We start from the raw sequence: 24,131 nt of genomic DNA, 5'->3' as shown, positions 1-24,131 counted from the left end.
CCTGGAATAGACTGGATGCCTGGCAGATTTGGCTCATTGGCTGGAGGTCAGGTGGACACAGGCCAGAGGTGTTCCAAAGAGTGCCAGCCAGGTGTATGTGTTATGGGGCCAAGGGCACAGTCTAGCAGAGGTCCTGGTGAACATCTGCCAGTGGATATGCCACTGGGGCTGAGGGATCATGGTTTAACAGAAGTTCTGGTGAGCACTGGCCAGGGACACATCCATGGGACAGCGAGGGACCAAGGGAACATGGTCCAGGGAAGAATGTGGACATACATTTTCATTTCTTTTGCATAGATACCTAGGAGTAGAATTTCTAAGTCATTTATCTGTAGTGATGGTAAATTTATGTTTAACTTGTAGAGAAATTGTTGACTTATTCCAAAGTGACAGCACCATTTCACATTCCCATCAGCAATGTATTAGGGTTCCAGTTTCTCCACATTTACAACAACAATACTTGTTATTCTGTCTTTTTTATTATAGGAAATGGGTCAAATGGTATTTATATTTTTATAGGAATGAAGTAGTATCTTGTTGTGGTTTTAATTTGCACTTCCCTAATGATTAATGATGTTGAGTATCTTTCCATATGCTTATAAGCCAGTCCAATATATTTTTTTGATGAAATGTCTATTCAAATACTTACCCATTTTTATTACTGAGTTTTAAGAATTGTTTATATATTTTTTCTTTTATGGATACCACTTTTAGTGCTGTATTAATAAGTTGTATCAGTTAGGGTTCAACCAGAGAAACAGTGTCAGTAGAAGATTATGCATTATCTTCTATCTAGCCATCCATCACACTGCAATGTATGTTGGGGAACATACATTGTATTATTTCACTCCTTTTAAATTTATTGAGACTTGTTTTATCACTACCATATACTCTAACCTAGAGAATGTTCTAAGTGTGCTTGAAAATAATACATTGTTTTGCTGTTGTCAGGGTGTAGTTTATATTGTTGTTCTAGTCTTCTGTATGTATATTCTTAGTGATTTTCTGTCTAGTCGTTCTATTATTGAGAGTGGGATATTGAACTCTCCAACTACTATTACTGAGTTGTACATTTCTCACTTTAATTCTGTCACTTTTTGCTTCCTGTATTTTTTTTTTTGTTGCTTCCAATTTTTTATTTTTTATTTTGGTATCATTAATGTACAATTACATGAGCAACATTATGATTACTAGACTCCACCCTTTATCAAGTCCCCACCACATACCCCATTACAGTCACTGGCTTCCTGTACTTTTTTTATTAAGGTATCATTGATATACAATCTTATGAAAGTTTCACATGAGCAATATTATGGTTACAACATTCACCCATATTATCAAGTCCCCCCCACACACCCAATTGCAGTCACTGTCTATCAGCATGGTAAGATGCTATAGAGTCACTCCTTGCCTTCTCCATGCTATACTGCCTTCCCCATGTTGCTTCCTGTATTTTAAGACTCTTATTAGGTGCATTATGCTTATAACTTGATAGCCTCCTTATGAATTGACCCTTTTATCATTGTAAAATGTTCCTTGTTGTCTCTAGAACCACTTTTTTTGTCTTAAAGTCTATTTTCTCGATATTAGTATATTCTCTCCAGCTCTCCTGTGATTACTATTTGCAAGACTGACTTGACAATATGTTGCTTATAGTTGTACCTTGTCAGTTAAAAAAAAAAAAAACACCAATCTGGCAATCTCTGACTTTTGATTGGAATGTCAAAGTTCATTTATATTTAATGTAATTTTTGATATGATTGGATTTATACCTTCCATTTTGCTACTTGTTTTTCATATGTCTCATATCTCTTTTTTTAAACCTGTTCTTATTTTATTGCCAGCAGTAATTAATGTTTTTCATCAAATTTGGAATGATTTAGCTATTATTATTTCAAATAATTTAATGCCCCTCCATCTTCTTTTTCCAAGGCTTCTGTTACTTTTACATTGATATGCTTGATGGTTTCCCACAAGCCTCTGGGGCTTTGTTCATTTTCCTTCACTTTTCCTCCCTCTTCTTCAGATTACCTAATATCTACTAATCTAGTGTCAGTATTGCTGGTTATTCTCTTCCATTAGCTCAAATCTGTTATTGAGCCTTTTTGGTGAATTTTTCATTTCAGTTATACTTTCCAACTCCAAATATTCCACTTGGTTTTTCTAATTTCCATCTCTTTATTGATATGCACTATTTGATGAATAATTGTCATCATACTTTCATTTTAAAATATGATTTCCTTGAGTTCTTTGAACACACTTATAATTGCTTCCTTTGAAGTCTTTTTTTTCTGATAAATCCAACATCTGGGTCCCTCTGCCCCAATCCCTAAGATAATTTCTATTGACTGCCTTTTTCCCCTGTATATGGGTCAGATTTTTCTGTTTCTTTGCTTGCTTCTTTAATGTTGAAAACTGGGACATACTAGGTAACACATTGTAGCTCCTCTGGATTTGGAATCTCCCTACAACCTGCAGGGTTTGTTTCTATTGCTTTTTTGGTTTGTATTTTAGTGACTTGCCTAGACTAATTTGGTGGAGTCTGTCTCCCTCAGTGGGTGCAGCCACTGATATCTGTGCTTTTTTTTGTTTTGTTTTTCATTTTAATTTATATTTTTAATCCTGAATTCCTAAGGGTCACCACCGAGTCAGCATAGATTAGTGGTCAGTCAATGACCGACCAATCATTAACTGATCCAGACTGATCCAGTAAGGCTTCTACCCTTTGCTAATTAATCTGTGTATAGGTTAAGGCAGCATTGTTTGAGACAATGCTCCGGACTTGGGTTTTCCGTGCAGTCTCTTTAGATCAAATCAGCTCCCTCAGGCAGTAGAGCTGTCAGTACCCCCAGCCTGCCTTTCTCAGGCAGAACTACCAGGGCATGGGGCTGAGGAGTTGGAGATGGAAGCAGCTCCAGGCTAAAACATCACAGACTTCTACTGTTCTTACTGAATGGGGTTCAGTAATTTTTCTTGAATAAATGTTTTTCAATTTTTTGTATACCTTTGGTCAATTTCCGAAGTCTTAAAGTGGTTATTTTTGGCAGTTCTGTCAAGTTTTATCATTGTTCTTTTTTTTGGGAAAAGATATGCTGAGTTTCTTATTGTCCTTCTGGAAGTCTTTTCAAATGTTTGACTTTTGCCTGTTTTTGTGATTGTTTGTAAAGAACCAAGGTTAGTTTTGATTCAGAAAAGGGAGTAAAAAAGACAGGAATGAGAAAAAGAAAATGGAAACCACCAAGCATAATCAAAGCCAAAGGGAAATTTTGGCTTACATTATATCTAACTCCAAACCTGTAATGGAGGTAAGTTGAGGTCACAGCTGAGTTCTTCTCCTAAATTCTGTAAGCAGGAGTTCTAGGTGACTGTGGGAAGAGTCCTTCTTGCAAAAATAATACTATTGATTTTGAGCCAAAGTTTTCTGATGAATCTTCATCCTATAGCTATCTGTATCATTTAGGCTAAATTCCTTAGGCTGAAGCACAGATAGACAACAACACGAATGAAGAAATATAATCTTATTATTTTATTTTATATTTCACGTTTATTTTTCTTCTAGCATCTAGAGGTACTCTATGGAAATCTTGGAAAGAAAGAGTTACAAAGCAACCTGCAACAGCCCATGCTTTAAGACAAGATCAGATGATTAGTGATCCCTCTGCAATACAAACAAAGGTTTCAGAAATCCAAGATATGCTACAGGAACTCATAGGTACTGCAATGTTCAATAAAGTGGAAAATAATGCTATTAAATATATATCATCAACAATAGTAAATCTTTTAAAAGCTTTGACTATACTAAAGGATGAAGCAAAAGTTACTAACCTTCAAAGTACCAATATGTATATAAATGAGGCAAGTGAAAGAGAAAAAGAGGTCTCCCTGAAGATAATACAAGATCTCAGTGAAAAAAATGAAATGCTTCAGCAGAAACTTCAAGAATTACAGGAAAAATGTGAACAACTTATTCAATCCAGAAATTTTATAAAACACCAAGTACAGACAGCATTGCCCATATCAGTCTTGGAAGTGTTACCTGAGCTCTCTCCACATTTATCCATGACCATTAGCAAAGCTGACATAGAAGACACTATGCATAGTATTTTTGCCAAGGAAATTGAAAATACTGTAGATGAGATTCAAAGAAAAGGGGCCAAATCCTTGGGGATCAACTGGGACTCAGGTATTTTAGATACAGCCACGGGTGAAATGACTCCAGGCTTAACTGAACAGCAATACCATTTACCTGAAAAAAAAAGGGAAAATTCTTCTGAAGATATCACTGAAGAGAAGATATCACTGATGAAAGAGGATGCCGATCAGAAAGATGGGACTGACCAGGATCAATCACAGAATAGGAAGCTCACAGAAGGCCCACATATTCATGAGATCTCTGGATCAAATCTGAGGGATGATAAAAGTGAACAAAAAGTCTCAGAGAACCAACTTGGTCACCACTTTGAGCTACAAACACTGGAAAAGAAGAAAAAAGAAATAAAATCCTTTTCTGAAGCCAGACCTAGGGCATCCACTGATTCAAAAAGTCAACACATCCCTGCTGAATCCCCTGCTATTGACACAAAAAGCCAAGGTGGCAAAAGTGAAACACGTGGTATGTGGGAACAACACAGGAAGGTCAAAACTGAGTATTCACTTGACAAACACCAGATTTCTTCAGAGAATAAAGAGGAAACCACCACTGAGTCAGTGGACAAAGCAAGTGAAAGTAAGATAGGTAGCCAAGCAGAACTATTCAGTTTGCATCAACTTGGTCCTTCCTCTGAGAAAGTGAAAACAAAAGGAAAGAAACACCAAGTCTCTCCAGGAACCACCAAAAGCAAAAAAGGAGAAATGGAAGAGACAGACATACTAGATTTTGCCAAGAAAGTCAAGCCTCATGAACTTGTTAAATCACAACCTAGGATAACTAAAGAGACTTCAGAATCTATGAGAGCTCCAGGAAGTCTGGATGGCAAAACTGAACAGGGTAACCTGGAAGAATTTCAGGAAGCCGTACTGGCTTTCCTAACAGAGAAAATCAGTAACATAGGAAAGCCTTTGGATAAGAAAACTGTGCCCAAAAAGTTATCAAAAAGAGCAGAAGTTGAAAAATTAGGAATCATTAAGGCAAAAATGGAAGAATATTTCCAAAATGTGGCTGACACTGTGATAAAAACATTGAGAAAACACAAAGATATGAAAAATGCAGCACAAATTGGAGAGAAGGCAGTCTCATTCATGCCAGGATCACATTTTCAGAAGCCAATTAGTGCAAAGTCTGAAATTAGCTCATTACTCTCACATGAGAACATGGACCCAATAATTGAAAATTTAATACAAAGGATCTTGACTGAAGTAGAAAGTGAAAGAGATGTTTCAGTAGAAAGTGAAAGAGATGTTTCAGTAGCCCCAGTAGTAGGGAGAGACCACAAGGAGAAGGAAAAACAAAGACAGGAGGAATATTTGCAAGAGGGTCAAGAAAAAGATTTTGATATAAGTTTCAAATCCCGGTTGCAAGACAAAAGGAATCTCTGGACGAAGAGCAATGAAATAGTAAGTAAGAATTTGAAAGAAGAGGCATGGTTCCAGATGAAGGAGGGAAAGCAAGGGCAACAGAAGCAAGAACAGTGGCAGGAAGAAGAGGTATGGAAGGAACAGCAGAAACAGAGAATGCAAAATCAAACTGAGCAAGATGAGAGGCAAAGGCAAAGCAAAGTAGAGGAAGAAGAGCATCAGAAGTCAAAGCAGCAGCAGTTGGAAGCATGGAAGCAAAAAATGAAAGAGCAAGGGGTGCCCTTGGAGAAGAAGGGACAGAAGATGAGGCAGGTTCAGATGGAAATAAGACATCTGGATCTGGAAAGCAGTTGGGAGGAAGACGAGGAAAAGCAGAAGCCAAGGAGAAAGGTAGAGGACCATGAAATGCAGAGGCAGAAAAAGGCAAAGGATCAGATGAAAATTAAGGAGAAAAACACTGAAGAACTAGAAAAGTTGCTCAGCAAAACATCAGTGACATTGTTTCCCAGGTGGAAGAGCATACAGAAAGATGTATCTCAGTTATACCAAAGAAAAGTGTTCCCTGAGCTTAAGATATTAGAGATTCTTGCCGATGGAAAGCATCCCATACCAATCACTCCTCCCACCTCCACACAATCTTCCTCACCTGGAGTTTTTCCTACTTCTGGACAGTCCCCCACAAAGTCCTTTACTCTCACTCCTAAACAGGCCCAGACACAGGGGATCACTCTTAGCCCTCAGCAGGGCCAGGCAGTGGAGACTGATCACATCCCCAAGGAGGCCCAAGCGCTGGGCATCACTCCCACTTCTCAGCAGGTTCAGGTACTGGGGGATACCCCTACTCCTAAGATGTCTCAGGGTTTGGGAGTAACCCACACAAATGAGCAGGCACAGGCATTGAGGGCTCCTCTCATTCTTGAACAGATCCCTAAATTGAAAATCCCTTTTAAATGTCAGCAGCTGCAAGTATTAGAGGACTCTATAATCTTGGAACAAGCCCAGGCATTGAGAATCCCTACTAGTCCTGAGGAGACACAGACCCTAAAGGTACCTTTCATATTAGAACAACAACAGGCATTACAGGTTCCTCTAATGGCTGACCAGGAACAGATATTTCAGGTCCCTATTAACCAAGGACAAGACCAGGCACAGGAGATCGTTCTTACACTTAAGGAGCTCCAGGCACTGGGGGTCACTGTCCCCCCTGAGCAGGCCCAAGCACTGGGGGTCACTGTCCCCTCTAGGTCTGCTCAGGTACTGGGGATCACTGTCCCCCCTGAGCTGGCCCAGACACTGGGGGTCAGTGTCACAGCTCAGCAGGCACCCGCACAGGGTATAACCCTTACCTCTGAGAAATTCCAGGATTTGGGAATCACACTCACACATGAGCAAGTCCAGGTTTTGAGGGCTCCTGTCATTTCTGAACAGGCTGAGTCATTACAGGACCTTGTCATTCCAGAACAGGTAGAGGCACCAGTATTTACTTTCTCTCCAGAGAAAGCACAGACTTCAGATATATCACGTATCCACGAACAAGCCCAGGCTATGCATGTCACCCTCACCCCTGAGCAGGCACAAGCATCGGGGATCCCTCTTACCCTTGACCAGGCTGAGGCATTACAGACCTCTCTCACTTCAGAACAAGCCTATACATCGGGGGTCTCTATCACTCCAGAAGTGGTTCAAGAAGTATCAAACACTCTTAAGCAGATCCATGCACTGGGGGTCACTCCCTCCTATGAGCAGAGTCATGCGCTTGGCACTCCTTTCACTCTGGATCTGGCTCAGGCATTAGAAGTCCCCATCAAGCCAGGAAATGCCTGGGTGTCAGCTGTCAGTCTTACCCCTGAACAGACCCAGGCTTTGGGAGTCCCTCTAGCCTTAGAACAGGCTCAGTCATTGAAGGTTTCTTTCTCTCCAGAACAGTTCAGGGAATTAGGGGTCCCTCTCACCTCAGATAAAGCCTCTGCCTTAGGATCTCTGCTCACTTCTGAGCAAGTCCAACCTTTGGGAGCCCCTTTCCTCCCAGGACAGACCCATACCATGGGCAGTACTCTCATGTCTGAGCAGGACCTAAATTCAAGAGCCCCTCTCACGGATGAGCAGCCCTCACAATTCTGTGCTGGTCCTTCAGGACATACCCTGGAAGTTGGGACCTTTTCTATTACTGATGAATCTGTCATACCAAGTGCTCCTCACCTTCCTAAGCAGTCCCCCACACTGGCTTCCACTCTCAGTCCACTGCAAGATTGGAAGTCTCCTCTCCATCCTGGGCAATCCATTACATTAAGCCCTAGGCTGTCCCTGGCATCATCGGCTCCTATTGCTGAGATGTCTTCCATATTTGAGGAGGTATCTATTCCTTTGCAGATATCAAGGTCTCCTCCTATCCAAGAGCCCTTTGTCCCTGGGAAATCCCTAGGAATGAGGACTCCTCCAGACTCTGGGAAGCTCCTGGCACCACAGATCTTTCCTTCCTCTGGACAGACCCTGGTTTTTAAGGGTCTAGCATCAGAGGTCCCTCTCACCCCTGGGAAGCTCCCCAAATCTGGGGCCCCTCCCACTCCAGGGCAGCCCCTTGCACCAGAGGCCATTCTTAGTGCTAGGCAACTCCTCAGACCTAGGGACTTTCTGACTTCCAAGTCACATCTGATGTCAAAGGCCCCTTCTGTCCCCAGGCAGCCCCTCATATCTGGACTCCCACCCACCTCTGCACAGATTCCCAGTCTCTGGGCTCCTCCCTCTCCTAGGAAGTCTTTGGTTCCTGGGGCCTCTTCTATCCCTGGAGAGCTCCTGGAATCTGGACCCTTAACCCTCTCTAAGCAGTCCCAGGTATTCCAGCCCCCTACCACCTGTGAGCAGTTTCCCTATCTACAAGCCCCTTCTACCCTTGAGCAGCATCTGACGCCACTGACCCTTCCTGGACAAGCTTCCCCACCCACCCCTCCCACCCCTAGGAATCTCCCAACACAATGGGCCTCCTCAACCACTACAAAGGCCCAGGAAAATTTGTCTTCTGTCTCTAAGAAAAGTAAGAAAAGATTGGCAATTATTTCTTCTCTGAAATCTAAATCAGCATTGGTCCATCCCAGTGCTCCAAATTACAAGGTACCTCAAGCCCCTATCACCACTAAGAAGTTTCAAATATCAGAGGTCTCTGACACTGGTGAAGAAAACCAGATACTCCATGATCCTTTCTCCATGGAACAATTTAGAACATTTCAGTCCTATCTCACCAATTGTAGGATACCAATATCACAAACCCCTCACATTGATGATGGAGCCTTTCCCACTCTTAAGAAGCCTATAGCATCACTACCTCCTCTTACTACTAAAATACTCAAAACATCACAGATCTCACCTTCTGAATGGGACCAGAAATCACGATTCCCGTATACAGACAAGCCCTGGATACTGACTGCAGTTTCAGATACCAAGAAACCCAAAATGACAGTGCCCCCTTCCTCTACCCAAGAGCTCAACAAAGAACAGAGGTATTTTGTTGATGTGGAGGCTCAGAGGAAGAACCTAATACTCTTAAATGAGGCCACAAAAGCTTCTGGACTCCCTTCACAGCTACACACAACAACTAGGAATCTCATAATTGAGGCACTTCATATGGACACAGTTCGGCTGGGACACCTATTCCGCAAGTACATTGCCTATTGGCTCATCCAGCGTGCAAGGTAGATGTAACTATTGTATGTCAAGTTTTCTGGTTCAGTTCTGATTTCAAATATCCTCCCTCATCACCCTATAACTATATACATATTTGTCAGATCAGATGTTCTAAATGATTCTCTTACAGGTCTGTGGGATGAAAACCTATTAAAGGTAGCAAAAGGAGATCAGTATTTTTAGAAAATAAGAAATGTCATATAACACGACCCATTTTGTTCATTTATATCTCTAGCAGAGGTGCCAAGATGTATATATAGTGGATCACGACTGAGCTCCAAAACATCAACTTTAGAAAAGTTGCTTCCAGTTATTCTGAATTTCTTTCATCTTATTGGGTTCACCAGATGATCTATGTTTCTTAAAATGGGAGATGGCAGGTTATGTACAAAGCGCTGCCATGGCAACTTTGCTGCTGGAGTAACCTGGAAAAAACAGGTCCTGGCTGTGATTTTTTTTAATTGCAAGTATCAGAAATAGGTCATGATTGGTCTGTCATCCTTAGCATTTGCATTTGGGTTACTAACCTATTATTTTGGAGAAATATTTAAACCTAAAATTACAAGATGCCAATTAAAACCTACAATAGAAAAGTTTATCATTAATTATAGGAACAACTTAGGTCATTTATTCAACAAATAATCTATTGAATGCCTACTATATGCCAAGCATTGTTCTGGGTGCTAGGATATAGCTGTGAATAAAACAAAGTAACTTGTTCTTAGGAAATTTACATTTTTGAGAACTGAATTCATTTGGGAACTAAGGATTAGAACAAGATGCAAAAGAAAGACATCTAAGATATAGTCAGAACTTTTAATTTCATGAGATCTGTTGAAAAATGTTTTACTCTATACCTGTCTTTAATTTTCTCTTTCCAGACTGACTAGTCCTAGTCTTTTAAATCTGTTTTTACATGTGAACACTTTTAGCCACTTTAGAATTGTAAATAACATGTATCTTAGTCATTCTCCAGTTCCCTTATGTCTTTTGTCCTTTGTTATAGTTAAATAAAAAAGTTAAGTTGTACAATCCCTTGGTAATGTATTTAGAAAGTATAAATGGTAGAGTGAAAAGTCTCCCTAATAGACCTATCCTTGGCTATTATGTCCCTCCTCCAGGGTTACTAATCTATGTTCATCCAGAAATATTTTCTGCATATGTAGAAAAATACATATGCTCTTTTATCCCCCTTTCTACATATTTTAAAGTTACGTTTAATATTTTCATAACTACATTTAGATATTAGGCATTAGATAACTTAGATATTAGTATATAAAGAGCCTACTCATTCATTTTATAGCTTCACAGTATTCCAAAGTCTGGATTTACCAGAATTTACTTAACCTCCGATGGGCATTTATGTTGTTCTCAAGATTTTGTATTATAAAAATATGCTTCAATGAATAATCTTGTATATTGGTATGTATATTCCTAGAAGCAGAATTTCTGGATCAAAGGGTAAATGTTTTGTAATTATGATAGATTTTTGTCAAATTGTTCTCAGAATAGGGTATAACAATTTACACATTGGTCAGCATTATAAAAGAGTCTTTTCCCACAAGACTAACATGAAATATTATCAAATTTTTTTGTTCATTGTCAATATAATAGATGAAATATGGTATTTCACTTTAATTTGCATTAAAGGTTGAGGTTAAACATCTTTTCAGAGACTTAAGAGCCATCTGTATTTCATTTTCTGTGAAGATTCTGTTCAAATACTTTGCCATTTTTCAATTGGGTTATCAAGTTGATTTTTAAAATTGATTTAGGGGACTTATTCAAATATTTGGAAAATTAGCCCCTTGTCTTTAATATAAACTGACAATTTTGCCCTACTTGTTTGTATTTTGACTCTGCTTTTGGTTGTTTTTGCTTTGTAGAAAATTTTATGTGTTCACGTCAGTATTTTTAATAATGTTTTGTAATTTATTTAGAAGGGCCCTTTCCACTCTAAGAAATATTTTTAAAATCTTTCTAGGTTTCTTTTAGTAAGTTTATGGCTGGTTATTAGTTTTTTGCTTGTTTTACATTTAAGTCTTTGATTCACAACTTTGTTGTGAGATACAGATTTTATTTCCCATGTGGCTACCCATTTGCCCCATCGCTACTTAAAAAATAATCTGCTTTCCCTCTGCTGATTTGAATGTACCTTCATCATAAATTCTGGCAGCATGGAGGTCCATATCTGGCCTTTCTAGATTTTTTAATTGATTTCATTTAGATGAGTCACTTCTATTCTGTTATTTATTGTTTTATTTTTATGATGCTGAGTCTTAGTGGTAGTCATTAGTGCTATTTGCCAGTACTTGTAAATGAGATGTGAGCAGAACTGATGTGTGTCATTTCTGTGCTGACCTTGTTATTGTTGGTTTGAGACCCACCAGAGTCCCCTTTTCCACTGGTATGATAACTTACAGTGTTCAAGGTGATGGCTGGTCTGTTAGCCTGAGTCCCTGAGAGTATACAATGAAGCTCACTCCCTGCCAAGCTATGAAGGACTTGAAATATGAGCAGCAAGTAAAATTTTGTTGTTTTTAGCCACTGATATTGGGGGTTATTTGTTAAAACAGCAAAACCTAGCTTATCCTTACTAATACAGTTTTCCTATCCAAGAATGTGGTATACCTTTCTTTTTGTCGAGGGTGTGTGTGTGTGTGTTTGTGTGTGTGTGTCCTTCAGGAACATCTTAAAGTTTTCATTTAGCTCTTGCATATTCATCCGTAAGTGTATATATCCTGGTAGTTTTTTTGTTCTTACTATTATAAACAAACTCTCTGCTTCTATATCTTCTAACTGGTTGTTATTCGTTAAATGAAGGCTAGATATCTCTCTCTATTTTGTATGCAGCCATATTACTGTATTCAAGCATGTGAAAGTTTTTCAGTTGATGTTCCTGAGTTTTCCAGGTTTATAATCATGTCACCTGCAAATAAATTTTTACATCTAAATTTTCCAACTTTTAAACATTGGATTTCTGTCTCTTGACTACCTGAATTGGTTAATATCTCCAGAACTATATTAAAAAATAGTGGTGGTATGACTATAGGCCATCTTTGTTTGACTTGCCCTGTGTAACAGCTAGGAGTGCCTTTTCATGGCCCCATGTTATTTTTTCCTAGGAACAGTTCATCTTTAAGAGGTTTAGAAGGACCACTTACATTTATATTCTCCTTTCCAAAAAAGTTGCGAAACATTCTTAACCTTAGTCAGTTTTTTTGCTGTTTTGTTTTCTCCATTCCCATGTAACTCAGATTGCCAAAATGTAAGACCTTTTTTCATTGCTAATTATTAAGACATAAATACAAATTTGTTAAAAATATAGTGGTTATAGTGGACATCTTTCTAGTATTTTCCATTAAGAAAAATGCTGTCTTTAGGTTGAAATACATTTTGTCACATTAAAGAAATACCCATTTGCTCCTTTTTCATGTTTTTTAATCAATAATGGATATTGAATTTTGCTAAATTTATTAAATTGCATTTTGTTAAATGTGATTTCAGTACTTCATTTTCATGTGTATTAAAGAAAATACAATTTTCTCTTCAGGCCTATTATTAAACCATCTTTGCATTCTTGGACAAATCCTATTTGTCCTTGGTGTATGCTGCTTTGAATGTGTTATGGAATTTGTTGGCATTGATATTCATTAATAAGTTTGGCTGGTAGTTTCTTTTAGTGCTATCATTGACAAATTTTGGTATAATTTTAAGCTTGTATCAGTTTTAAAAAGTGTGGAAGCTTGCTTTTCCTATTTTCTGGAACAATTTAATAGTAAATTAGTTGTTCTTTTAAGGTTTGTCAGGTTTCACCTATCGTATTATATGGGCTTGGTACTTTTGTGAGGGAAGTTCTTTGACAACTACCTCAACTTTTATATGGCAATTAGTTTGTTTAGATTTACTGGAAATTTTGAAGACCTAAGTAACATGATCTGACCTGTATCAGTAAAATCACTTAAAAATTGAACTATATAGATTAACATTTCATAAAAATATTTATTTAAGTTATACAATTATAACTTTAATCCCATCAAGGACCAATTCATTTTCAGAATGCTATTCTCTAATATTTATTTTATAATAATCAGGTTACCAAAAGGTGTAACAAGGAATAAAATATTGACAGATTAAAAACTTCATACATAATAAGGATGTCTTGGTCAAGAAGATTCTAACATATGGAATAGAAAACAAAAAGTATAATAATATAAATTATTTTTTAATGAAGAAAGTTTTCCAGAACCTCTGTAAGTGAAGATTCCCTATTTAATGCTAAAACATAGTTTTAGAGTTGTTTTACTACATGTTCAGTGTAATATACCTGAGAAACTATAATGGAAAGGATGTAAAATTAGATTAGATGATGATAATGAAATACTTCATTTCCATACATATTGAAGAAAATCCTCACAGGTACTATATATTGTGGTGACTAGATAGGATTTAATTTATCATTTAATTCATCAACATTTGTGAATATCCATTACTTGCCAGGGACTGTGTTAGGCCCAGGGGGTGGAGGGTGGAAGGATACAAAGATGGATAAGCCATATCCCTGCTCTGAGGGCTCTCAAAGTCTACTCAGAGAGTCACACAAACACATGATTATACATAGTATGATGGGAAATGGTGATATATATATATACAAAGTATACAAAAGAATACTGAGAATTAGGTAAAGCTTCTAAGAGTCTGGACCTCTGAACTCTGTCTCAAAGAAGTAGTAAAAGACAGTAAGAAAGAAAAGACAAGAGTCTAGAGGCGCAAAGAAAGGGAGCCAGAAAAAATCTGTGTGTGTGTGTGTGTGTGTGTGTGTATCTGGGGAAACTCCTTTTTTTGCTGTGGAACACAAAGAATTAGCAAGATGTGGCAAAAAATAGAACTGGAAAGATAGGTCAGATTATAGAGAAGCCTAAATGGCATGCTGACAAACTTGTATTTTACATATGTGATAGAGGGTAACTGAAAAATTCTTAACAAGGGAAGTAAAATGTCAATAATATAAAAGATAGATTTAAGGAGATCATGTAGAGGCATCAGTTAGGACCAGATGGCATTCGCCCAAAAGTTTTAAAGGAATATAAGGGGAAAAGTGGAATTACTAGTCAAATATTTCCTGTTGTCTGGAAGAGATTCTATGTTAGGGTGATATATTAACAGTGTTAACTCCCATTAAAGAAGGGCATCCATGGAAGGCAATCTGGTGGAGTTGGTGATTAAGAAGTATAGTCACTGCACTCTTGAAACAGTAAAAACTGTTAGACTAAAGGAAATACAAGTTTCATTGGAGTATTACACTTGTTTTATCTTTGAGGTAACAGTGCATGAATGAAGAACTAAATGAATATACATAATTTAAAGCTGGTTATATACATACAGAGGGTTACAAAGCATCTTCAAAGAACAGGAACTTTAGGTATATTATGACATTTAACCTGGAGTTGGGGAATCAGGTTCAGAAAGTTGATACTATTTGGCAATCCTATTTATCCAAGTTACATAGCTAGGAAGTGGTAGAGTCGAGTTAAAAAGATCCATTTTCAAAGTCCATATGATACTATACTACAAATTATAGTACCTTGCCTTGAAGGTACTGTTATACTTTTATATCCAAATCCTAATCATGCTTTCTCTTAAACGTAGACTTTAAAAGTCAGGAAGATCTTTCTTTGCTCAAATTACCAGTTCTAAACCTGTCTTAGACTCGAATGTGCTATTTGTAAAATGGATGTAATAATATTTACTTCAAAGAATGGTTGAGGGTTAAATGAAATATTCTAAAATATTGAAAATATCTTCATTTAATATAAGTTTAAAAATAGAAATAAAATTTCTAGCACAATGATTGATCCATAGTAGATACTCAGTAAATGTTAAGCACTTTACCCTGGATCACGATTCTATATCAAATACCATACAAAAAATTCCTAAGGATGGGGCAATATTTTATCAGTATAAGTGGGATTTGATAAGAGAGTAGGAACAAGAGTTAGGAAGGGATGGCATATTTCTAGACAGGAAATTTTAAACAATGAGATACCTCAGTGGTTACTATTGGACTGTTGAGATTATTAAAATGAATTATCTTTAAATCCATAAACAATAAAATCCCTAAGTTTGAGATGAAACTGTAAACTTTTCCAAGTAGTAAAATATGATTTTAGTAAGAAAAAATTATGGAGAAAATCTAAAAGACTGTGTGAGAAAACAGAAAAACAGCAGGAAAGATTTAGTGTGTAAAACAAGGCTTATTGGGGACAGTTGATGCACAGCATAGTGATTATAGTCAATACTGTGTTATAAACTTCAAAATTGCTAAGAGACTAGATCTTAATTGTTCTCATCACAAAAATAAATGGTAATTATGTGACATGATAGAGATGTTAGCTAACACACTATGGTGGTAATCATATTACAATGTGTAAATGTATCAAATCAACACATTGTATACCTGACACCTACACAATGTTGTTATTTATAGCTCACTAAAAATATATATTTATATTTATGATATAAATACAGACATATCTAAATATATCTAAATATATATATATGGTGGTTAGAGGAACGCTACCTATTGCTTCCTTGAGAATAGTGTTATTTATGGGAATGGATGTGACAGGCATTCTTGTAATGCATGTAGAGAAGCGATTAAAAACATGTAGTAAAGATGGTTATAAGAGTGAAAAATAAAAATAAGAATCACCTATAGGATATAAAAAAATAAGGATATTGGGAAATTAATTAAAATTAACTACAAATTCAGAACATTAATACAATTAGTATTAAATGATCCTGATATACAGAAGTCCCTAAGCTCTTCATTTTAACCCAGAGACCTAGAATTATTCCCTCTTTATATATATGTAATATATATATATTGAAAAATATCTTCAATGGATTTCCACTGCCTCCCCCACCATCCAAACTCCTTAATATGCATTTTAAGACCTTTCATAATCCAGCCATTCCAGTCTCATCTCCCACTAAATCTAAACCCTTTTTCACCTATCTGTGGTCTAAAAGTTCCAGACTACTCACCACTCCCAAAATACAACTTTCATTTTTTTGCCTTTGTTTATACTATGCACTCAACATCTCCTCATTCCTTTCTTCCCAAACCTTAGTAAGATTTTCCTGAGCTTCTGTTTAGAGATCCTGAAGGCTACTAGCAAGATTTTTATTAAAAAGGTCTGGGGAATCACCTGGGAATCTGCATTTTCAACAAGCATCTCCACTCCCTGCCCCCACAATCTCATACCCCCAATGATTCAGTCCAGTGATTAGGGTCCACACTTTGAAAAATACTGGCATTGCAAAAAGATCTATGTTTGTTCCCCACATCTGCTATTTATTAATTATGCAACTAGAAAATTACTTTACTTTGTTTAGATTCCTTTTCCTGTAGAATAAGGATGGAAAAACACTATCTGTTTAGGAGGTCCAAATGTTGTGGTATACACTATAGGAAACAGAGTACATTTTTATGACTGTTTCTCAAGTCCTATTTAGCATCTTCCTATGAAGCTTTTTTTATTCCTCCTCTTAGAATTATGCTTTCCTTTTTGCTAAAAGAAACCTGTTTATATTTCTATTTAGCATTTCTTTCATTTTCTCTTTGGCAGAGTTCATTTATTAGTATCCTATTCTTGTTTGTAAGTGCTTTTGAAGACAAAGATACTGTCTTTTTCATAATTGTATTGAGTACCTTCTATATGTCTTGTCAATATCAATATTAAAATTCTAAGATATTGAAAGAATAATAAGCAACACTATCATAACACTAAAAAATGTGATAATTGCCAAGTTTGTCAATGAACATTTGACAGTCTTATAGATTTTTGAAAATGTAGTCATTTAGGGAGCAGGATTGAGGTTTCATTAAGCAAGACTCCCACCCTATCCCATTGCCCTCTACTTCACCAAGGATGGGATGAGAATTCAAAGTAACTGAGGCCAGGTTGGTTGAGTTATGGTCAATAATTATGTAAATTTAATTCTTGTTAATTTTTTCAAGAAACAACATAATCAAACGATTACAAGCCATCCAAAACACTGGGAAAGGTTATGAGGCACAGAAGCTCTACATAATGCTGAGCAGAATTGATGACTACCAGAAAAAAGTGATGCAGTTCTGGACCAAGAAGCAGAAGTCTCTAGAGGAGGAACGGAATCGGTGCCTGAGGAAAATGATGTTCTTTTTTAGCCAGGTAATCAGGTCTAGTCCCTCTCCCTGCATGTTGTAATAAAAATGAAAGTGATAAACTATATAAGGTAACATTCACCTGGAGATGCTGTGTATATTAGTTTCCAAGGGCTGCTGCTGTAACATTACCACAAACTTGACTACTTAAAACAACAAATATATTGTCTTGCAGTTTTGATTCAGTTAATGAAATCGAGATATTGGCAGGATTGGTTCCTTCTGGAGGTTCTGAGGGAGAAATCTCTACCATGCCTCCCATGCCTCTCTCCTAGATTCTGATGGATAGAGGTATCCTTGGCATTAGTTGGTTTGTAGCTGCATAGCAACAGTCTCCGCCTCCATCCTCCCCTAGGCTTTCTTCTCAGTGTGTCTTATGTCTTCTTTTCTCTTATAAAGCCATGTGTTATTGGATTTAGGAAACACCTGGTTAATCTAAGATGATCTCATCTAGGGATCCTTAATTACATCAGCAAAGACCCTTTTCCTAAATAAGATTACATTCACAGGTTCTGGGTTTGGTGGGTTTGCCATTGAACCCACTACACCATGACTTCAGTGGAACTCCTAAACTGACAACAGGAACATTAGCTGAGTATACTCTCTAGAAAAGATTAGGAGAGACTTCCAGAAATGTTCAACTCTTTCCTAGTCAACCAACATCTACCGGCCTCTAGATATGAAACCTCTGAAGTTACTGCTCTCCTACTGATTCATGGTGGTTACTTCTTTCTTCAAAACTGTCAAAAGCAAGTCTTAATATCATGAGTTTACAAGAAAGGAGATAAGGGCTTATCTTTAACTTGCTCACATAGCACCAGGAATGGAAGATCCTGCTAAACTCTGATATCCACTCATTATGTCCCAGAGCTCTTCTGAGATAACCTGCAGTATGCTTTTAGGAGTGATTGTCACCTTCCAAAAAGTTACAGAGCTGAGATTGCCCTGGGATCATATGCTCCCATTACATGCTTCAGCATGGAATTCTGGAACATTCCTGGAGTTCTAGGAACATCCTATATCTATATATCCTCTTTTAAAAAATTAAAGTATCATTGATATACAATCTTATATTGGATTCAAGTATACAGCAGTGTTTCCACAGTTACCCACATTATTAAATCCTCACCCCCACTAGTGCAGTTACTATATGTCAACATAGGAAGATGTTACAGAATCATTGGCTACATTCTACATGCTGTACTATTATCCCCATGACCAACTTATATTATGACTGAGAATTTTTGTGCCCCTTTATCCCCCTTGTACATGCGATCCATCCCAAACACTCCCCCTTGGTTACCAAAAGTCCTTCCTCATTGTCTAAGAGTCTACTGCTATTTTGTTTCATATTCCACAAATAAGTGAAATCATATGATTTTGTCTTTATCTACCTGGCTTATTTCACTGATCATAATTCCCTCTAGGTATATCCATGTTGTTGCACATGGCAGGATTTCTCTTTTTTTTTTTTTTTTTTAAATAATTATTTTTTATTGAAGGGTAGTTGACGCACAGTATTACATTACATTAGTTTCAAGTGTACAACACAGTGGTAGAACATTTATATACATAATTCTAGGTTCCAGCTATCACCCTATCAAGCTGTTACAATATCTTGACTGTATTCCTTATGCTATACATTACATCCCGGTTACTTATTTATTTTACCATTGGAAGTCTGTCCTTTTTTTTTTTTTTTTTTTTTTTTTTGTGAGGGCATCTCTCATATTTATTGATCAAATGGTTGTTAACGACAATAAAATTCTGTATAGGGGAGTCAATGCTCAATGCACAATCCTTAATCTACCCCAAGCCTAATTTTCGTCAGTCTCCAATCTTCTGAGGCATAACAAACAAGTTCTTACATGTAGAACAAATTCTTACATAATGAATAAGTTACATAGTGAACAGTACAAGGGCAGTCATCACAGAAACTTTCGGTTTTGCTCATGCATTATGAACTCTAAACAGTCAGTTCAAATATGAATACTCATTTGGTTTTTATACTTGATTTATATGTGGATACCACATTTCTCTCTTTATTATTATTATTTTTAATAAAATGCTTAAGTGGTAGGTAGATGCAAGATAAAGATAGAAAACATAGTTTAGTGTTGTAAGAGAGCAAATGTAGATGATCAGGTGTGTGCCTGTAGACTATGTGTTAATCCAAGCTAGACCAGGGCAATAAAACATCCACGTATGCAGAAGATTTCTCTCAGAACAGGGGGGGTGAGGTTCTAAGCCTCACCTCTGTTGATCCCCAATTTCTCACCTGATGGCCCCCCTGCGACTGTGCCTGTCTTAGGTTGTTCCTCCCTTGAGGAATCTTACCCGTCTCTGGCTAACCAGTCATCTTCCGGGGCCATACAGGGAAATGTGAAGTTGGTAAGTGAGAGGGAAGCCTTATTGTTTGAAAAGGTTAGCTTTTTACTTCTTTGCATATTTATGCCCTGTGGCTTCTATGCCCAGCATTTGTCTTGAGGTATCTTTACCACTTGGAGGAGTTATGATACTCGGTAAATTTGATATGAGGCACAAATTCTATTTAAGGGTTGTAATTAGGAAGGAAGAAGAAAAGCTATAGAAGTAGCAGGCGGAAGAAAACATGGGAACATTGATTATTTCTTTGACAAATCTTCTTGTAGAGTAACTTCAGCATATATAGGTTTTAAGCTACTACTTAAATTGCGCACACACATTGACATAATAGGAGTATAGTTACATAACCAAAGCATATCTGTAATTACCAGCCATCTCCAGTGAAACCAAGAAAACCATTAAGGCACCTTAGGCATTTGTGAAAACTTATCTATGATATGGTGGATATTGTCCAACTGAACTTGAACAGTCTGAGAGAAATCAGACAAATTAAAACAACCCATTCCTGGGGACTGTTCACATGCCATATGTTCTTTTAACAGTAAATAGTCTGTAGTTGTAAGACTTTGGAGCGCTACAATTTGCACTTCTCCTAATTCTTGGTTGAGTTCCAACAGTATAGATCCAGTCAAATTTGTTGTTTTACTGTATGCACAGGCCAGCTTAGATATCTCCTTCCTCATTCCCATGGCAAGTCCAGGAACTGGTGGGATGAGTGCATCTACAGCTGTAGCAGTGCGTGGATCTTTGTTGGGGTTTTTTGATGATCATCTTCTGGCATGAGTCTTCCAGAGAGTGCAGATGTTGGAAATTCTTTTTCATATCGTATCTTAGTTCATTTTCGGGGTAGCCCAATTAGGCTTTGATCCTCTGTATAAACACAAACAGACCCTTTGCCTACACTTTTATATGCCCTTTATACCCTTGTGTAGAACTCGTTGGAGGTTACCACACAGGAACTGCCCTTTTTTTTTTTTTTTTTTTTTGCTTTGGTTTTGGTATCACTAATCTACACTTACATGACGAATATTATGTTTACTAGGCTCTCCCCTATACCAGGTCTCCCCTATAAACCCCTTTACAGTCACTGTTCATCAGCATAGCAAAATGTTGTAGAATCACTACTTGCCTTCTCTGTGTTGTACAGCCCTCCCTTTTCTCCTACCCCCACATGCATGTTAATCTTAATACCCCCCTACTTCTCCCCCCCCTTATCCCTCCCTACCCACCCATCCTCCCCAGTCCCTTTCCCTTTGGTACCTGTTAGTCCATTGTTGAGTTCTGTGATTCTGGTGCTGTTTTGTTCCTTCAGTTTTTCCTTTGTTCTTATATTCCACAGATAAGTGAAATCATTTGGTATTTCTCTTTCTCCGCTTGGCTTGTTTCACTGAGCATAATACCCTCCAGCTCCATCCATGTTGCTGCAAATGATTGGATTTGCCCTTTTCTTATGGCTGAGTAGTATTCCATTGTGTATATGTACCACATCTTCTTTATCCATTCATCTATTGATGGACATTTAGGTTGCTTCCAATTCTTGGCTATTGTAAATAGTGCTGCAATAAACATAGGTGTGCATCTGTCTTTCTCAAACTTGATTGCTGCGTTCTTAGGGTAAATTCCTAGGAGTGGAATTCCTGGGTCAAATGGTAAGTCTGTTTTGAGCATTTTGATATACCTCCATACTGCTTTCCACAATGGTTGAACTAACTTACATTCCCACCAGCAGTGTAGGAGGGTTCCCCTTTCTCCACAGCCTCGCCAACATTTGTTGTTGTTTGTCTTTTGGATGGTGGCGATCCTTACTGGTGTGAGGTGATACCTCATTGTAGTTTTAATTTGCATTTCTCTGATAATTAGCGATGTGGAGCATCTTTTCATGTGTCTGTTGGCCATCTGTATTTCTTTTTTGGAGAACTGTCTGTTCAGTTCCTCTGCCCATTTTTTAATTGGGTTATTTGTTTTTTGTTTGTTGAGGCGTGTGAGCTCCTTATATATTCTGGACGTCAAGCCTTTATCGGATGTGTCATTTTCAAATATATTCTCCCATATTGTAGGGATCCTTCTTGTTCTATTGATGGTGTCTTTTGCTGTACAGAAGCTTTTCAGCTTAATATAGTCCCACTTACTCATTTTTGCTGTTGTTTTCCTTGCCCGGGGAGATATGTTCAAGAAGAGGTCACTCATGTTTATGTCTAAGAGGTTTTCGCCTATGTTTTCTTCCAAGAGTTTAATGGTTTCATGGCTTACATTCAGGTCTTTGATCCATTTTGAGTTTACTTTTGTATATGGGGTTAGACAATGGTCCAGTTTCATTCTCCTACATGTAGCTGTCCAGTTTTGCCAGCACCACCTGTTGAAGAGACTGTCATTTCGCCATTGTATGTCCATGGCTCCTTTATCAAATATTAATTGACCATATATGTCTGGGTTAATGTCTGGATTCTCTAGTCTGTTCCATTGGTCTGTGGCTCTGCTCTTGTGCCAGTACCAAATTGTCTTGATTACTATGGCTTTATAGTAGAGCTTGAAGTTGGGGAGTGAGATCCCCCCTACTTTATTCTTCTTTCTCAGGATTGCTTTGGCTATTCAGGGTCTTTTGTGTTTCCATATGAATTTTTGAATTATTTGTTCCAGTTCATTGAAGAATGTTGCTGGTAGTTTCATAGGGATTGCATCAAATCTGTATATTGCTTTGGGCAGGATGGCCATTTTGACGATATTAATTCTTCCTAGCCACGAGCATGGGATGAGTTTCCATCTGTTAGTGTCCCCTTTAATTTCTCTTAAGAGTGACTTGTAGTTTTCAGAGTATAAGTCTTTCACTTCTTTGGTTAGGTTTATTCCTAGGTATTTTATTTTTTTTGATGCAATTGTGAATGGAGTTGTTTTCCTGATTTCTCTTTCTGTTCGTTCATTGTTAGTATATAGGAAAGCCACAGATTTCTGTGTGTTGATTTTGTATCCTGCAACTTTGCTGTATTCCGATATCAGTTCTAGTAGTTTTGGGGTGGAGTCTTTAGGGTTTTTTATGTACAGTATCATGTCATCTGCAAATAGTGACAGTTTAACTTCTTCTTTACCAATCTGGATTCCTTGTATTTCTTTATTTTGTCTGATTGCCGTGGCTAGGACCTCCAGTACTATGTTAAATAACAGTGGAGAGAGTGGGCATCCCTGTCTAGTTCCCAATCTCAGCGGAAATGCTTTCAGCTTCTTGCTGTTCAATATAATGTTGGCTGTGGGTTTATCATAGATGGCCTTTATTATGTTGAGGTACTTGCCCTCTATTCCCATTTTGCTGAGAGTTTTTAACATGAATGGATGTTGAACTTTGTCAAATGCTTTTTCAGCATCTATGGAGATGATCATGTGGTTTTTGTCTTTCTTTTTGTTGATGTGGTGGATGATGTTGATGGACTTTCGAATGTTGTACCATCCTTGCATCCCTGGGATGAATCCCACTTGGTCATGGTGTATGATCCTTTTGATGTATTTTTGAATTCGGTTTGCTAATATTTTGTTGAGTATTTTTGCATCTACTTTCATCAGGGATATTGGTCTGTAGTTTTCTTTTTTGGTGGGGTCTTTGCCTGGTTTTGGTATTAGGGTGATGTTAGCTTCATAGAATGAGTTTGGGAGTATCCCCTCCTCCTCTATTTTTTGGAAAACTCTAAGGAGAATGGGTATTATGTCTTCCCTGTATGTCTGATAAAATTCCGAGGTAAATCCATCTGGCCCGGGGGTTTTGTTCTTTGGTAGTTTTTTGATTACCGCTTCAATTTCGTTGCTGGTTATTGGTCTGTTTAGATTTTATGTTTCTTCCTGGGTCAATCTTGGAAGGTTATATTTTTCTAGGAAGTTGTCCATTTCTCCTAGGTTTCCCAGCTTGTTAGCATATAGGTTTTCATAGTATTCTCCAATAATTCTTTGCATTTCCTTGGTGTCCGTCGTGATTTTTCCTTTCTCGTTTCTGATACTGTTGATTTGTGTTGACTCTCTTTTCTTCTTAATAAGTCTGGCTAGAGGCTTATCTATTTTGTTTATTTTCTCGAAGAACCAGCTCTTGGTTTCATTGATTTTTGCTATTGTTTTATTCTTCTCAATTTTATTTATTTCTTCTCTGATCTTTATTATGTCCCTCCTTCTGCTGACCTTAGGTCTCATCTGTTCTTCTTTTTCCAATTTCGATAATTGTGACATTAGACCATTCATTTGGGATTGCTCTTCCTTTTTTAAATATGCTTGGATTGCTATATACTTTCCTCTTAAGACTGCTTTTGCTGTGTCCCATAGAAGTTGGGGCTTAGTGTTGTTGTTGTCATTTGTTTCCATATATTGCTGG

At 37.6% G+C, this 24,131-nt stretch overlaps 1 protein-coding gene across 1 annotated transcript in view; it reads left to right on the top strand.

Moving 5' to 3' along the window:
* The window catches only part of FAM186A (family with sequence similarity 186 member A), a gene marked incomplete at its 5' end in the record, with an annotated part of 71,875 nt that overhangs the window by 28,016 nt on the left and 19,728 nt on the right, over positions 1 to 24,131 (top strand). Inside the window, 3 exons of the mRNA XM_057487873.1 lie at positions 3,560 to 8,084; positions 8,193 to 9,200; positions 17,216 to 17,408. Coding sequence (XP_057343856.1) covers positions 3,560 to 8,084; positions 8,193 to 9,200; positions 17,216 to 17,408 — 5,726 coding nt within the window. The remainder of the gene's footprint in view (positions 1 to 3,559; positions 8,085 to 8,192; positions 9,201 to 17,215; positions 17,409 to 24,131) is intronic.

This window comes from Manis pentadactyla, chromosome 10 (assembly GCF_030020395.1).
Source record: "Manis pentadactyla isolate mManPen7 chromosome 10, mManPen7.hap1, whole genome shotgun sequence".
NCBI lineage: Eukaryota > Metazoa > Chordata > Mammalia > Pholidota > Manidae > Manis > Manis pentadactyla.
The sequence above is the reverse complement of the archived record's forward strand: the minus strand, read 5'-3'. Positions and strand labels throughout refer to the sequence as shown.